The sequence below is a fragment of the Pelophylax lessonae genome (genome assembly GCF_965119305.1).
Source record: "Pelophylax lessonae genome assembly, chromosome: 1".
In the NCBI taxonomy this organism is placed as follows: domain Eukaryota; kingdom Metazoa; phylum Chordata; class Amphibia; order Anura; family Ranidae; genus Pelophylax; species Pelophylax lessonae.
The window spans coordinates 547,382,622-547,400,310 of record NC_138768.1 but is presented as its reverse complement, the minus strand read 5'-3'; the positions used below and the strand labels follow the sequence as shown (position 1 = coordinate 547,400,310).

The window sequence follows — 17,689 nt, the reverse complement described above, 5'->3', positions numbered from 1 at the left end:
GATGCATAAACATTATGCATTTACTTTGCAGGGAAGAAAAAAAGAAATAGTTTACTACCTCTTTAAAAACGAGGAAAAAAACACGAAGCCAATCCCACATACTTCGCAATGTCGACGCTGTCAATAAAGTACGCTGGATAAAAAAAAAAAAAAAAAACATTACTGTTTGCTCGGTTTCCACGCATGCGTACAACACTCTAAGTCAACGCGGGCCGTAAAGCGCGACCTTCCTGCGCTCTCCCACAGCTTAGCGACGACTGCGGGCGCGCGCCCGTCCATTCTACGTCTTGTCCCCGCTGTTTACCACTGAATGCCGCGAACGCGCACGTTCCTCTTTCTGGCTCCTCCCGTCGTTCCGTTTGGCGTCTTTCGTGCGCAATTGCACTCTCCCTTCTGTTCGGTGCGCGCTCCCGGTACTCGGGAGGGGGGGTGAAGTCGAGATTGAATGAGGAGGAGGAGGAAGCAAAGAACGACACAGCGGCGCAGCGGCCTCCTCCTCTGACACGAAGCGGGTGCACCGCCGTAGTTTGTTCTCCACACACACAGCGCCGCGGCCCGGCATCAGGAGGAGGAGGAGGGTGTGACAGGAGAAGGTGGCAGCGCCGTGACTGTGCCGTATTGTGTAGCTGGCTTGTCCCGAGGGGGGGTGCTGCTGGATATGGAGGACAAGACGTTCACCAAAGAGCTGGACCAATGGATCGAGCAGCTCAATGACTGCAAGCAACTCAATGAGAGCCAAGTGCGCACGCTGTGCGAGAAGGTGAGCCTGAGCTGCTGTTACTGCACCATATTCATGTGTCATGATTTCTACTGGAAGGAAGGAAGGCGGCCGATCAACTCTGCGCTCACCTGGGCTCTGCCAATGGCCCGATCCCTCCCCATCAATCACAGGGATATCTATGGTTCAATCCCACTGGCCCATACAGGGATCTCTATGGTTCAATCCCACTGCCCACGCAGAGATCTCTATGGTTAAATCCCACTGCCCATACAGGGGTATCTATGGTTAAATCCCACTGCCCATACAGGGGTATCTATGGTTCAATCCCACTGCCCATACAGGGGTATCAATGGTTCAATCCCACTGGCCCATACAGGGATCTCTATGGTTCAATCCCACTGCCCACGCAGAGATCTCTATGGTTCAATCCCACTGCCCATACAGGGGTATCTATGGTTCAATCCCACTGCCCACGCAGGGGTATCTATGGTTCAATCCCACTGCCCACGCAGGGGTATCTATGGTTCAATCCCACTGCCCACGCAGGGATATCTATGGTTCAATCCCACTGGCCCATACAGGGATCTCTATGGTTCAATCCCACTGCCCACGCAGAGATCTCTATGGTTCAATCCCACTGCCCATACAGGGGTATCTATGGTTCAATCCCACTGCCCATACAGGGGTATCAATGGTTCAATCCCACTGCCCACACAGGGGTATCAATGGTTCAATCCCACTGCCCACGCAGGGGTATCTATGGTTCAATCCCACTGCCCACGCAGGGGTATCTATGGTTCAATCCCACTGCCCATACAGGGGTATCTATGGTTCAATCCCACTGCCCATACAGGGGTATCTATGGTTCAATCCCACTGCCCATACAGGGGTATCTATGGTTCAATCCCACTGCCCATACAGGGGTATCTATGGTTCAGTCCCACTGCCCACGCAGAGATCTCTATGGTTCACCACGGCCCACGCAGAGATCTCTATGGTTCAATCCCACTGCCCACGCAGGGGTATCTATGGTTCAATCCCACTGCCCACACAAGGGGTATCTATGGTTCAATCCCACGGCCCACACAAGGGGTATCTATGGTTCAATCCCACGGCCCACACAAGGGGTATCTATGGTTCAATCCCATCCACCCTATCGATTGTTGGTCCCCCTGATTCATTCCTAGCCTCCTGGTCCAAGGTTAGGTGCTGTCCTTCTGGGCCCTGCCTGTTTATTTCTGTACATATCAGAATGACGACATGATTTTAATTTAAACATGGGTGCCAATGATAGCAGGGCCTCATGCTGTATTTTTGGGCAGTATATATAAAAGTGTCTGCAGTCTGCTTTCAGTAACTTTTCCACTCTCTGTCCTGATGGCATGATACAGACTAACGCGCTGCAATGGCTTCTTATTTCAAGGCACGGTGGGCTTTGTAGAGGCTATACCTTTTGAAATGTCTGAACAGATCATAAACCATACTAGTTATTTAATGATAAAGGACATCTTATGCTATGCGCCTGTGCGTTATACACACTCTGTCCCACAATCCATGGCATATGTGTACTTCCACAAGCTGTTGCATATTTTGGTTGCTAGGCACAAGAAACATAAGAAGGGAATCTAGCTGAAGAGATTGCTGCTGTCATTTTGATTGCACGGGGGATAGAAAATGAAAGAAATGATTTGATGATGGGTTATGTCCAATAAACACGCTTAGCGTGTTCAAGTTTTATCAACCACATCCAGTATAGCACACGTATGTAAGTGTCCTGCGTGGGAAGTGCCTCCACCAGGAAGCCCAGGAAATCTACAGGCGTTCAGGTTGGCTGCCCACTGAGATGGAGAAACATCCATTCCCCAATCATCTCTAGGATGAATGAACCCGGAAGTGTTGCTTCTGGTTTAAGTGCTGTGCTCATGCGCACAGGTTCGGCCCATAGGTTCCACTGAGAAAGTTTTTTTCACGGGCACTCGTGAAAATGCTCCAATACCTAAAACTGATACCTTTGCAGTGCAACTTGAGCCCAAACAAAATTAATGGGCTCAAATTGCACTGCAAAGAATCGCATGTGATATCTGTCTGAATTGCATGCAGTTTCCCTCCTCCCTTGTGTGAATCCAGTTTTGTCATAGTGACTCTAGCCTGGGTTCACACAGAAGCAATGCTGGAAACTGCATGCGATTCTGACAGCATTCCTGTTCAAATCGCATGTGATTCTTTGCTGTGTGTTTGAGCCCATTCATTTCATATGGTGCAAATCGCACCGCAAAGGTATCGAGTACACGTATCGGTATTTGTGCTCGCCAATATAAACCGGTATCATTGGAACCCTACTTCCAGTTTAAGTGCTGTGCTCATATGCAAAGGCAAATGTGGGTGTAGGTCCAGCCCAGTGATTGCACCACATAATGTGAGGTATCTCCACTAACTTCTAAATGAGAGCAAACATTCTAGCACCAGAGCACATGTTTGACTCTAAATTGGTAACCTGTGAAGGCTGTTAAAGTGGTTTTAAAGGTTGAAGGATGCATTCTATGCATAAAGGTAAAAAACCTTAAGTGTGCAGCTTCCCCCCACAGCCCCTCATTTATACTCGCATAAACCCTCTCGATTCAGCAATGTGCACGAGAGCCTCTGTTGTCCTGGGTCTTTCTCTCATTGATTGAGACAGCAGTGGGAGCTATTGGCCAACACTCGCAGCCAGTTAGCCAATGAGGAGAGTGGGGGCGGGGCCGAGTCGCAGCTCTGTATCTTATGGATACGCAAAGTGAGGCTCGGGAGAGAGCTTGCACCAGTGCCCCCATTGCAAGCCATTTGCCATTGGGGGCACTGGTCAAGGGGGAGCAAAGGCGGCGGACCCAAGAATAAGAGGATCTGGGCTGCTTTCAACGTTTGGTGAAACAGACCAGAAGACGCACACAAATTTCCTGCAAACTGCTCTGCAGCCATCCCGGAGCTATGTGAACGAGCTCCTTTGAGAGTCACTCTCCTGACATGTGAATTGGATGCTGCATCCAATTCGCACCAGTGTGAAGCAAGTCTTAGAGTCACTTTAAAGTGTCCCCTATGGATAATTGTATGTACCGTAGATTGTTGATTTTTCACTGGCATGCACAATTTTAATTTTAACATGTTTGCTGTCTATTTACTGAGCGTGAAATCTTTTATATTTTATAAAAAAAAAAACTGGGTAATGTGTTTGTGTGCACCAAAATGCATTTAACGGTATATTTTCCTGAAAATTAGCATTTGAAGAGCTGCGCAAATATCGTGCAACATAAAAAATGTTTCTCTTACGTCCTCCGACAGTCGCCGCCTCCTCTAAGTCATCACTGTTGGGTATTGACTTCCGCTCCGCAGGAGTAGCTAGGCATAAAGACTTAGTCAAAAGAACAAAGGCATTTGCATATACACACCCATGGGGGCTGTCCCATGTGGTCAATACCCCCCTGCAGTGACCACTCCCAACTCAGTTTCATTCTGCCTAGCGTCAGGAGTAGTTAGGCTTCCCTGTGCTGGGGCTACAGTCTCAGCCTATCTGATCTTTATTTGATTTTCTTTTGAAAATGTCAGTTTTCTCTTACTTTACTAGCTGTTTTGTCAGCTTTAGTTTTAGTCGATTCTTCGGAAGAAGATGGATTCCTGCGGTGCTGGGATTCGGACTGACCGCCCTGTTCTCCAGGGCAGAGGGTCAGATGGACCGCCATCGCACGTTCAGCCGTGGTTCATCCTGGCACTATGAACGACCCATCCCTGTTCACAGCAGGGATGCAGCCGTGAGGTGGCTACCTCACAGGACACATCTGCGATGCTGCAGTGTCAGGTCCCTGGCAAACGGCACTCCCTGTCATATGAGGACAGCGGCTTTCCGTTCATAGAGGCACCCCACGCCATCTGGTACAGGTAAGTACTTCTGTGTGGGGCCTCTGTCTGGGGTGGCAGTCCTGTGTTGCTGTGTGTCCCCCATGTCTGTGCCTGTGTGACTCCCTGATGCGGTCCCTGCGGGGATTGCTTGTGCATGCGCTGCGGTGCTGTATGTTTTTGGGGGTCCCCTTCCCTGTGTCACTTCGGTGCTTGTTGGGGGTGCAGACTGTGTGTGTGGCGGCTGCAGCGGGGAAGATCCGCGCGGTCTGCCATTTTGGGTATGGGCAGGCATGTTTGGCTTCTCTAAGGGCAATCTACATGCTGTTTTTGGCGCCATCCGCCGCCATTTTGCGGTAGCCGAACGATCGTTCCGACCGCATGTCCGGCGGCCATTTTGGCAGAGCCTTCTATGCAATCCTATGGGGCAGCCATTTTCCCTGAGTCATGCAGCCTATAAGTTCAGCCTACTCTAGCAGCACTTCCTTTTCCACTGAAGCAGAATATTGGTGGCAACACTCTGCGGGGCTCTGCAGGTTATTGCTCTCAATATCTTTCTGTATTGTCATTTCTGGCTCAGTTTTTTTTCTTCTCCTGTTTGGGGGTCTTTGTCACTGTAGCTGAAGCGGTGGGCTGCGCACTCCGCAGCGATCTTAAAGGGACAGTACTAACTTTATTGCACTGTTGTTTTTTGTTACCTTGAGCAATGGATTCTCAGGACAGCAAATTCCCCCCAGCTCTAGTGGGGGTCCCCAGTTCTCCTGTGGCCCCTCTGAGATCTGATTTGGCCGCTGTGGTGGCGACCTTGGTGTCAAATATGGAAATGCTGATGGCTGAACGTGCTGCAAAAAAAAGGCCCAGATTGTCTCTCTCCTCTGATTCAGATGGTGATATGGCTGCTGCTGCGAGCGTGCCGTTTTCAGGGTCTCGCTCATCCTTGGACCTGCTGGGGTCTGAGGGGGAGGCAGAGGTGGAAGGGGTTAATACCTCTTCCCCGGGGTCGCCTGAAGAGCGGGCGACCATGGATGAATTAATTGTTTCCGTTAAGGAAACACTACATTTGGAGGATGAGCCCTGTCCTCCGGGCGTTGTGTCCTCATTTGGGACGCACAGGACCCGCAAGTCGGCGCAGGTTTTTCCCTGCCCAGCTGAGTTTCATTACACTGTTAATGAAATGTGTCGCACGTTAAAACGTCCATTCCTGGTGCCTAGTCGGTTCAAATTGCTTTATCCTTTTGCACCGGCTACGAAATCACAAAGGTGTGTGCCTCCACAGGTAGATCACACTGTGGCTGTGTTAAACAAGGCTACCTTGGTTCCTTCTGAGGATACCCCGGTTTTCCGGGATCCCACGGACCGGCGGTTGGAGTCTCTGGCCCGCCATTCCTATACAGTGGCGGGCTTGTTGCTCAGACCCATTTTCGCGTCCGTTTTTGGTGGCTCAGGCGGTGGCTGGACGAAGGTGCTTAGGAGCAACCTCGTGTCAGATGTTCCACCTGCCCGGCTGGAAATGGTGGATCAAATCCACCAGGGAATCATGTATCTGTGTGATGCGGCCTTGAATGAGGCTCCTTTTAGTAGCATGCCTCTCTAGTGTCTCGGTACTTAACCGGCGACAGATATGGCTGAAGAGCTGGTCGGCTGACCAGTCCTCGCGGAAAACAGTTGCTGATTTTTCCCTATGCTGGCTCTCTCCTTTTTGGCGAGGCGTTGGATACCCTGGGAAAAGGCATCACGGGGGGCAGGAGCACTTTGCTGCTCCAGAACCCGAAGAACAAGTCCTTTCAAGGCAAGCGGGGTTCTGCGCCTAGATCCACTCAGGGGTCCTTTCGTGCCTTTCGGAACCAATCCAAGGGCAAGCCCTTCAAGGCCCAGGGCAGTCAGAAGAAACCCTGGGCGGGTAATCAGAAGTCAGGCAATGCCGGCTCGGCAGGTCAGTCCGCCTCTGCCTGAAGGGGCGCCCTCACCCGTTTCAGGGGTGGGGGACGTTTGCGTGGTTTCCTTCAACCTTGGCTGCTCCGGATACCGGACAGGTGGGTTCTGTAAATCGTTCGATCGGGATACAAGATCGAATTCCTTTCCCGGCCGGCGGACAGATTCTTTCTCTCAAATCTTCATTTGCCTCCGGGGCGTCTGCAGGACCTGCACCAAGCGGTACAGGACCTTCTTGCTCAGGGGGTGATTGTCCCGGGGGCCTCATCGGGACAGGTTTCGGGGGTTTTATTCAAATCTGTTCACTGTGCCCAGAAAGGAGGGCAAAGTGCGTCCTATTCTGGACCTGAAAGCGCTGAACCGCTTCATGCGTGTTCGGAATTTCCGGATGGAGTCTCTCCATTCGGTGGTGGCCTCCCTTGAGTCCAGGAGAATTCCTGGCCTCGATAGATCTAAAAGATGCGTACCTGCACATCCCCATTTTCGAGGGTCATCAGCGGTACCTTCGATTTGCTATCGCAGAGGACCACTACCAGTTTGTGGCGTTACCTTTCGGTCTCGCTTCGGCACCAAGGGTGTTTACCAAAGTGTTGGCGCCGGTTCTGGGCCTGCTGAGGTCTCAGGGCATTGCGGTCTTGGGTTACCTGGTCTACTTCTGAGATCACGTGCCAGCCGGGACCTAGTGCGCGATCTGTCCACCACGGTACAGACGCTCCAGGAGTTCGGGTGGACCATCAACGTTCAGAAATCGACGTTGTCTCCATCGCTTCGTCTTCCCTACCTGGGAATGATTCTGGACTCTGCTTAGGCAAAGGTGTTCTTGCCGGAGGACAAGCTCCGGACTTTGCGGGACGAGATCAGGTCCCTCAGGGACAGCCCGTCCTCGTCACGCAGGGCCTGTATGCGGGGCCTGGGATTGATGGTTTCGGCCTTCGAGGCGATACCCTTTGCTCAGTTTCACACGCGGGCTCTCCAAGCGGAGATCCTGGACAGGTGGGACAGACTACCTCAGTCCCTGGATCTGAGTGTCTCCTTGAGTCATCATACCAGATTGGCTCTTCTGTGGTGGCTCCAGTCCCCGTCGGTGGCGGAAGGCAAGTCCTTCCGTCCGTTGGTGTGGACAGCGATTACCACGGATGCCAGCCTGTCGGGCTGGGGTGGAGTCCTGGGCAACCTGTCTGCCCAGGGCACTTGGTCGGAGGAGGAGTCCTCCCTCCCCATAAATGTGCTGGAATTGCGAGCGATAAGACTCTCTCTTCCAGTGGTCGGACCGTCTTCGGGGCCGTCCTGTCCGAGTACAGACGGACAATGCTACCGCGGTGGCTTACGTCAACCACCAAGGGGGCACCAGGAGTGCTCGAGCGGCCCGGGAGGTGTCCGACATTCTATCTTGGGCCGAGACTCATGTCCCGGCACTTTCAGCAGTCCACATTCCGGGTGTGGCGAATTGGCAGGCCGACTATCTGAGCCGCCAGACCCTGGACCAGGGGGAATGGTCCCTTCACCCGGAGGTCTTTCCAAATGCTGTGTGCGAAGTGGGGAACCCCCTGGACGTGGATCTGTTCGCATCTCGGCTAAACCGAAAGGTGGAAAGATTTGTGGCAAGAACGCGCAATCCGCTGGCGGACGCTTCGGATGCGTTAGTGGCCCCTTGGCATCAGTATCGTCTGATGTATGCCTTTCCTCCGATTCAGTTGCTATCCAGGTTCCTCCGCAGGTTAGCCTCGGAACCGCACCTGGTGATTCTGGTGGCGCCGGACTGGCCACGCCGGTCCTGGTACGCCGACCTTGTTCACCTGGCAGTGGCGCCTCCGTGGCGGCTGCCAATGCGGGAAGATCTCCTGTCTCAGGGTCCGATCTTCCAACCTGCTTTACAGTCGCTGGCTTTAACGGCCTGGCTGTTGAGACCCAGGTCCTGAGGGACAGGGGTCTCTCCTCTGAGGTCATTCCTACCCTTGTCAGGGCTAGAAAAACCTCCTCTGGTAAAATCTATTACCGTACCTGGAAGGCTTATTTCGCCTGGTGTGAGTCCAGGGGGTTCTCCCCTCGCTCTTGGTGTTGAGAGTTTTGGCCTTCCTCCAGTCTGGTGTGGACCAGCGCCTGGCGCTGGCCACGATCAAGGACCAGGTGTCCGCACTGGCTATTCTTTTCCAACGCCCTGTGGCGTCCCATTCTCTGGTTCGCTTCTTCATTCAAGGTGTGCGACATTTGGCTCCTCCCAGGAAGGAGCCTTTACCTCCATGGGACTTGAACTTGGTTCTGTCCGTGTTACAGCGTGCTCCCTTTGAAAACATTCGGGATATATCGTTGCCTCTGCTGTCTAGGAAGGTTGCCTTTTTGGTGGCGATCACTTCGGCTCGCAGGGTGTCGGAACTGGCAGCGTTATCTTGCCGTTCTCCATACTTGGTGATTCACTGGGATAAGGTGGTTTTGCGTCCGCATCCCTCCTTTATTCCTAAGGTGGTCTCTGAGTGCTACATTAATGAGGACATTGTCCTACCTTCGCTTTATACGAAGCCTAAGCATCCTAAGGAGGTTGCTCTGCATTCCTTGGATGTTGTCAGGGCGATCAGGGTTTACCTGTTGTCTACGGAATCTTTTCGGAAGACGGATTCCCTCTTTGTCCTTCCTGAGGGACCTCGGAAGGGCATGGCTGCATCCGCAGCGACTATTGCCAAATGGATCAGACAGACCATTGAACAGGCTTACGCCTTGAAGGAACGGGTTCCACCCTTCCCTGTTAAGGCGCACTCTACCAGATCTGTGAGTGCGTCCTGGGCCTATTGGCATCGGGCCTCGGTGGCCCAGGTGTGCAAGGCTGCGACTTGGTTGTCGGTGCACACTTTTTCCAAATTCTACAAGGTAGATGTTCTGGCATCAGCTGATGCCTCCTTTTGGCCGCAAGGTTCTCAGTGCTGCAGTGCCATGAAGGACCCTTGTTTTTTTATGGGTTCCTGGCTGTTGGTATTTGCTTTCCTGGGCTGTTGCTCCTGTTGAGCATTTGTTTTTCTGTTGCCCAGAGGTTCTCTTACTGTGCATGTAAGGTTCCTTTCTCTGATGTGGGTACTGCGTTGCCTTTTCTACGGTTGCGTCTCCCACCCCTCATGTCTATACTGCTTTGGGACATCCCAACAGTGATGACTTAGAGGAGGCGGCGACTGTCGGAGGACGTAAGAGAAAACTGAATTTTTGTAAAATCTTACCTGTAAAATTCCTTTCTCCGAGTCCTCCGACAGTCGCCGCCCCCGCCCCTCTTTTGGGGTTCTTATTGCCTACTGCTATGCTACCAAACTGAGTTGGGAGTGGTCACTGCAGGGTGGTATTGACCAGATGGGACAGCCCCCATGGGTGTGTATATGCAAATGCCTTTGTTCTTTTGACTAAGTCTTTATGCCTAGCTACTCCTGCGGAGCGGAAGTCAATACCCAACAGTGATGACTTAGAGGAGGCGGCGACTGTCGGAGGACTCTGAGAAAGGAATTTTACAAAAATTCAGTTTTTTGCAACAGCCACCATTTTTTTTTATTTTTTTTTTTTTGTCCAGGGTCTCTGCTTTAAAAGAATATATATTTCAGGGTTTTAAGTACTTTTCTAGCAAAAATGCTGATTTTAACATGTATGTGAAAAATGTCAAAATTGGCTCGGATGGCAAGTGATTAAACAGTACTATAAGGCCTCATTGACACAATTTTTATTTTTTTTTGTGATGCAATGTAAACATCCCTTGTGACAGTAATAGGCATTGACAGGTACTCTTTGTGGAGGGATCTGGGGCGTCTATAAGACCCCAAACCCCTCCACTGCACTTAAAAGCATTCAAAATGCCAAATTTGGTTGTTTTTGAAAACCCTCTTCTTTTTTTTTTTTTTTTTTTTTTTTTTTTAAATCTGGCGCCTTGGTATCCGTAATAGGAAGTGATGTCATCGCTTCTGGGTTACTACTTTGGAGACCCCCTCAGAGCCAATTCTGGCTTTGTTCGGCTCTTCGGCCAGCTGGCAGCTGTTCGGACCTCCTGGTGGTATGGAAGACACGGGCAGAGCGGGGGGGGGGCATCCCCTCCCAGTGCTTGTAATAACTGAGCGGCTGATTAGGTAAGTATAAATGGGGGTGGGGGGAACCCCATACTTAAGAAACATGAATCCATAGCTAGTCACCTAAGAGCTAAATCACACAAAGTGTTATACCTCATGACTTACTCATTAATTTTGTTCAGTCTTTTGTAATTCACATACCCTACCACAGTGTATAGCCAGATCACCCTAATCTGTAGCGTACTTGGGCTATGAATGAAGAATATCCTTCCATTAAGCTTGCTTAAACCACATCTTCAGTTGCTTGTGCCTGCGCAATAGAGAATGGAGACTGATTCACTTGCAGTACTGGTGCTTTCACCTCTTTGGCAATTTAACTAGCAGTATTTAAATTGAAACTGAAATGCCCCGTTTGGCTTCCTGAGCAAGATCAAAAGTGTAATAAGAGATTCCCCCCCCCCCCCCCCCCATAGCCTTAGCAATTTTCAAGGTGCTAGGTCTGTGCTGACCTCTGGCTGTGATTACTTACAAATCTGAACAATTGAAATAGATTATAATTAGGTTATCCATTCTTTTATTCTATCAAAATGCAGACTGGATCCCTGAAATCGGAGTAAGCTGTGTCCTGGGGTTTTTAGTTTTTTCAGTTACATAGATGAGAGCAAGGGTGACCATTTACAAACTTAAATACCACTTTCTTGTTCAATATTTTTATTGAAGCGATAATGGATACATAAACAGCACGAGAGACTCGCGAATGAGTGATGCACAGAGAAAATGTAGATAAGTCATGACAATGAGTCTAATAAATCTGATAAAATAATGAAAGGAGGTGATCTAACATTTGGTTGTTGATGGAGAAAATGGGGGGGGGGGGGGTTAAGACCACTTTAAGGGTCCTTTCACACTCATCTGCACATAACAATGTGCTGTAACATGCATTTTTATAAGAGTTGCACTTATATGCAGTGTGAACGAAGCACATAGCCATTGTTTTCCATGTGCCCTTGCAGTAACATGCATTTTTTGCCATTGAAAATGGCATGAACAAGAGCTTAAAGTGGAGTTCCGGCCTCGGAAATGTTTTTTCAATAAAAATACCCCAGGGACAGTCAGGGCTAGTACATTTCATAATGCAGTGGTCCTCAACTCCGGTCCTCAGGGCCCACTAACAGGCCAGATTTTAAGTATTACCTTGGGGAGATGCAGACTAGAGTACTGCAATCACTGAGCAGCAAATGATATCACCTGGGATGTATTTCAGTTATCTTGCAAATCTGGCCTGTTAGTGGGCCTTGTAGGCCAGGGTTGAGGACCACTGCCATAATGGATAGCCTCTGAACTGTCCCAGGTTGCACTTACATTTTAGAAGAAATACTTACCTTGAAAATTTCTTCTCCAGCACTGCCATCTCAGGTGTGGGCAGCTCAAGCCAGCGCGTCCTCTTCTGCGTCCTCTTCGTCCCAGAATGCCCTGCACCGGCCCCACTTCCGGGGCAGGCGCGTCATCCCTGCATAGCTTCTAGGCATGCCCAGAAGCTGTTTAGCAGGGAATGACGCGCCTGCACAGGAACTGATGAGCGGGGCCGGTGCAGGCGCATTGACTCCTGGGAGCGATGACGTTCAGCTCCCAGGAGTCATCGCAAGCAGTAAGTGACGGCGCGGGCCGCGGCCGTAGAGGGAGGAAGTCGAAGGAAGGTAAGTATACTTTCTTCAAAAACAAGGTAAGCAAAGAAAAAAAAAATTTGGGAGTATACGTTTTTTTGGGGATTTGCAGCAAGCGGATGGGCCAAAGTTTGTTTTTGAGCCTGGTACTCCGCTTTTAATTGTACCAGTAAGGGTTTAAAGTATCAACTTGCTTGCATGTGCCTCTGTTATGTCTTGTTCACATTAGGCTGCATTGCAGTAACACGTGTATTGCAGCATGCTTTACTGGAATTACAGGTAAGAGTAATTTTGTGTTTATTTTAAGCGTACAGTACAAGACACAGATCTGTTTTGTATTCATAGATGATTCATAGATGTCTTGTCTTCATAGCCTGCTTATAACCTATAGGCTCTCTTCGAGTAATTGGACACTAGAAAAAATTTGCTAGGGCTGGCCAAGTTTTTTTTCTTTTGCTTTGCTAGTGTCCTAAGGTGTTGTACCCGTTTTCCTCTGGGAAAGTATATTTCTCAAGTTGTCTTCCAGGACAGCCCATGAGACCTAGGGCTCCTCCTACCAGGACAGGAAACGCGTTAACCCTACCAGATAAAAGGCGATCCTCTAGGCCTCCCCTTCAGTATTAGCATTTTCTCTGGACAGGGGGTTATGTTCCTGGAACCTGATTCTTTAGGTCTCATGGTCTGTTCTATGAAGACTTGGTAGAGAGTCCTATACAGCCTTCTCCTGCCTAGTGCGATACCTCATACCTGCAGGGTTGGTGTTGGCTGCTTATCCCCAGTGCCTAGGGAGGGCCAAGACTGCTGGTGATGGAGGGATGACCTCTGTCCAGATAAGCTGGATTTACTGCATCCGAGGATGGCAGCATCCCTGGTCGAGCAGGGGGCGGTGGGTATTTGCTGATTCCCATGCCTGTAAGGCAAAAGGGGCGGAGCTCCGGTGTTCCATGCTGGCCCAGAGAAAGTGGCTTAGCGTAGGTCAGGATGACTTCATCAACGGGCACCGGAGATCAGGACAAGGTCCAGGCACAACCACCCAAGAGGAAATGTGCAGTTTTCAGGGCAAAGTTGAGCGCCTCATGGAGTAAAGTGGTTTGCCGCACGTGCATAGACAGCTTAGTGAATGATGACCAAGCTGTATCTTGTCAAAAGATGCTCACTTCAGTTAGAGATGAGCTTTCCTCTACTTTTCTAGTTTTTAAAATCTTGATTTACAAGAGTCAGGCCTCAGATAGAACCGCGGTTTTGGCTGGCGCTCCGTCGCATGGGGCGGAAAATGAGGATCCAGAAGAGGAGACTAGGTCTGTCTATTCCTCACAGGAAGAATCAGGGTCAGGAAAAGAGCCCAAGGATAGGGAATTCCTCAGGGCCTCTAGGTACAAGTTATCACTAGAAAATGTTGATGATTTGTTAAAAGCTATGTATGTCACTCTTGAAATTGAAGAGAAGGTTTGACAATTGTCAACACGATCCTATGTATGAAGGCATGCATAAGAAGGCCAGGGCTTTTCCTGTGCACAGCTCCCTTCTAGATACAATTAAATTAGAATGGGAGAATCCTGAGAAGAAACCATTCTTTTCTCTCTTGTTTTTTGATGGACACAGCTGCTTATCTTTACTATTGGGTTATACTGCCCCCCTACAGGAGTAGGACACTTTCTGCCTAGCCAGGAGTAGGGACCTAGTTTCTTGCTGGGATCTCTGGTCCTGGCATTTTTTTTTTCCTTTTCTAAATTGACCTTTTTTTTCTGTTTTTTTCCTGTGAGCATCTCAAATCAACTGCCGGACTGGATAATCTAGATTCAGAGGGTCCCCTCAGTCTGGCCAGGGAGCGTGCACAGTCCTCAGCGCCACGCTAGGACGGCCGCTACATAGCCCTACTGGACGGGAGCTGGCCTGCAAGTTAAACATGCACGAGGGCGCATACGACCTGGCCCCTATTCCGATGGAGAGATGGTCTGTCCGGAGCAGTGCACACCCTGTTTCTTGGTATGGTAAGTAGTTGCCCCCCTCTTCCTCCGGAGGGTTTTGGGGTGAACGTGGGGCCCCCCCCACAGCCCCTCTAAAATTTAGGGGGTCACTGTGGGTCTTCCAGCCCCCCCCCCCCGAATGAGGTTGTGAGCTGAGGGGTTTGTTGAAGCCACCCTGGGGGTTGGTGCCTAGGGCAGGTATGTCCTCTGGGCTCCCTGCTGCAGTTGTTGGGCTGGGGGAGCGGATGGTTTAGCATCTGCCAAAAATGTAGGCTGCTTCTTTGCGGCCTACTGGTCACGAGCTATGTGGGGCGGCCCCAGTGATGGTGGTTGAAGCCATTACCCTCCGCTTTGGGCATCCGACCTCCCCTCCGCTGCCCCTGGGTGGTCGGCTCTGCTGGGGCTCACGCCTAATCAGCTGGACGTCCGAAAATTTAGACCATGTCTTGCAGCCTATTAGGCCATGCAGCCTAGGTCGGGCGTTTCTGTTGGGAAATCGACCCCAGTGGGTAGGCTGAAGCCCCCTTGCTCTTTCCTTGGGCTTCTGCCTCGCTGGGATCTGTGCACTTGCAGCTAGACCGCAACAAAAATGTAGCCCGCGGTTGTGGCCTACTAGCCCATGCAACCTGCTTGGCGCCTACCTTGGATGGGATTGCGCCGTGGGGTGATTTATTCTTTGATGGCAGCAATGCCGCTATTATTGTGTAGGGCCCCTTTTTTAGCGCTCCAGGACCATCAGGGTATCCTGCCTGCGTGTCTGCGTCACGGCAGACGGTCCCCTTTTAAGGGGGCTATTTTTCTATTTTGCCAGCCTCTATGGAGGGGTTCCAAGGGCGAACCCCTTGATTTTTTGCGGTGTCCAGTAGGTGGTGCATTCGTGGGCCCTCGGTCAGTATCCCCTTTGCGTGATCTCAGTCAGCAGCCCTCCCCTGTATTTTTTTTCCGGGTGAGCTTAGTAAATAGTGCCCCCCGCCCTCCCCTGTCTCGTGTCTCATCATCCTGAATCTGATTTGGCTGCGGGTCACCCTACTGGGTCTGCATCCATGCATCCTAAGTGCTCAGATAGTGAGGATGATTCCTCTGCTCCTCTAGCCGCGCATGAAAAGGCGCTGGTGGATGCACTGATTGTGCCAGTGCATGAAGCTTTAAAACTGGAGGATGTGACTGATGCTGCTTGGGAGGCGCTGTTCCCTTTTGGCACCCACAGGCCCTCCAAAGCGGCGAGGGTATTCCCCTTTCCTGCTTACTTTGACAACCTTGTCACAAAACATTGGGGTTGTCCAGAACGCACTCTTGTGGTCCCGAAGCATTTTGCTATGTGGTATCCTTATGAGGGTTCCCTGCTTAAAAGGTCCCACCTGTAGTGGACTTGCCAGTTTCCAGGTTAAACAAAGCTACCTTAATTTCGGTTGAAGAGTCTCCGGCCTTTAAATATCCGGCTGATAGGATGGTGGAGGCTCTGGCTCGCCATATGTGCACTGTGGCTGGTTCAGCACTTAGGCCGGTATTTACTATTGCCCTAGTTTCGCAAACTCTGACCGAGTGGGCTAAACGTTTACGACGTGATCTGGAGGGGAAAAAGCTTCCCCCTGCCTTTGCGGAGCTGGTGGATCAGTTGATCCAGGGGCTACAGTTTCTGTGATGCATCCTTTTGGATGTGGCTCCTTTGATTTCTAGGCTGTCTGTATCAGCACTGGTCCTTCTGCGTTTTATCTGGCTGAAATGTTGGTCTGTGGACCAGATTGATCAACCAGACCAGGCATTATCTGATCTCCTCTTTGTAGGGGATCGCCTGCAAGGAGCCCCATCGTAGACGTGGGCTATTCTTCTCGGCTCATAAGAGGCCTTTTCGTCCCTCAGGGTCTGTCATTCGGTCCGGCTACCAGATCGAGTTTCGGTCTTACCCTTCAGAAAGGTTCTTCCCTTCCAACCTGCACTCGTCCCCAGATCGCTTACGGGGTCTCTTTGGGGCTGTGCAAGACTTGTTGCTTTAAGGGGTGATTTTCCCATTTCTGACTTCGGAACGTTTTCAGGGGTTTTCTTTTTACAGTTCCCAGGAAGGCAAGGTACGTCCAATTTTGGAACTCAAGACACTAAACTGCTTTGTGTGGGTACCGAAGTTCGGGAATGGAGTCTTTTCAGATGGTAGTGGCGTCCCTACCTCAGGGATTTTCTCGATTCTAGTGACATCAAGGACGCCGGCCTTCACATTCCAATATGTGCCGGTCACCAGCACTTCCTCTGCTTTGCTGCAGGCTAGGATCATTATCAGTTTGTGGCGTTACCCTTTGGTTCGTGCCTCTGCTTCTCAGGTCTTCACAAACGTGTTGGCCCGGTGCTAGCATTGTTGCGTCAGTGGGGGATTGCAGTACTGGGGTACCTGGATTATCTTCTGTGAGCGGAGTCTCCGACTGCTCTGATGGACAACTTGGAGATTACTCTTGCGAACTCCTGAGGGAGTACGGTTGGATTCTGAACCTTCTGAAGTCTGCTCTGGTTCCATTCCCAAAACTGGACTATCTGGGTCTGACTCTGGAGTCTGCCTCAGCCAGAGTGTTTCTTCTTCTGGAAAAACTCCAGAAAAGGGATTCTGGTTATTCTAGTGGTTACAGACTGGCCTCGTCAGTCTTCGTACGCCAATCTGGTACGGCTGGTCGCCGATGCTCCTTGGAGACTTCCTCTCAGAAAAGATCTGCTGTCCTAAGGGCTAATCTTCCATTCTGCTTTAGTCGCTGGCTTTAACGGCTTGGCTGTTAAAGGCCAGGCGCTGAAGGATAGAGGTTTGTGTGAATCAGTGATTTCTATGCTGTGAAAGGTTAGAAAATCTACTTCTAGGAAGATCTATCATCGTACTTGGAAGACGTACATTGCGTGGTGTAATTCTCTTGGGGTTCTCCTTTATGGTGGCTCGGATCTTGGGCTTTTCTCCAATGGGGGGTTGAGCAGCGCCTGGCCTGGCGTACCATCAAGGGCCAGGTTTCGGCCTTGGCGGTTTTCTTTCAACGTCCATTGGCCACACATTCCTTGGTGCATACCTTTTTTTTTTTTTTTTTTTTCCAAGTTAACTCAGCACTTGGCTCCTTCGGTGCGGTCTCCATTGCCTCTGTACAACCTCACTTTGGTGCGATCAGTTCTCCAGAAACCTCCCTTTGAAAATATTTGGAAGGTTCCCCTGCTTACGTTGTCCCAGAAGGTGGCCTTTTTGGCGGCTATTACTTCTGTGTGCAGGGTGTCGGAGCTGGCGGCTTTGTCTTGTCGTTCACCTTACCTGGTGGCTCAGAGATAAGGTGGTTCTTTGTCTCGATCTGTCATTTCTTCCAAAAATGTCATCTCTGCTTTCCATTTGAATGACATTGTGTCCCAGACCTAAACATCCTAAGAAAATTGCCTTACATTCCCTGGATGTGATTCGGGCAATCAGGGTGTATCTGGCAGCTACGGATTATTTTAGGAAGTCAGACTAAAATCAGTGGTCAGGCTCCTCCTTTTCCTGTTAAAGCGCACCCT

General features: G+C 50.5%; 1 protein-coding gene across 1 annotated transcript in view; it reads left to right on the top strand.

The window, feature by feature from the left end:
- The first annotated feature begins 248 nt into the window (after positions 1-248).
- PPP2CB (protein phosphatase 2 catalytic subunit beta) overlaps positions 249-17,689 on the top strand; it is a 100,275-nt gene continuing 82,834 nt past the window's right edge. The window contains exon 1 of the mRNA XM_082247833.1: positions 249-760. Within this exon, the coding sequence (XP_082103959.1) occupies positions 659-760 (102 nt within the window). The 5' untranslated portion in view covers positions 249-658. The remainder of the gene's footprint in view (positions 761-17,689) is intronic.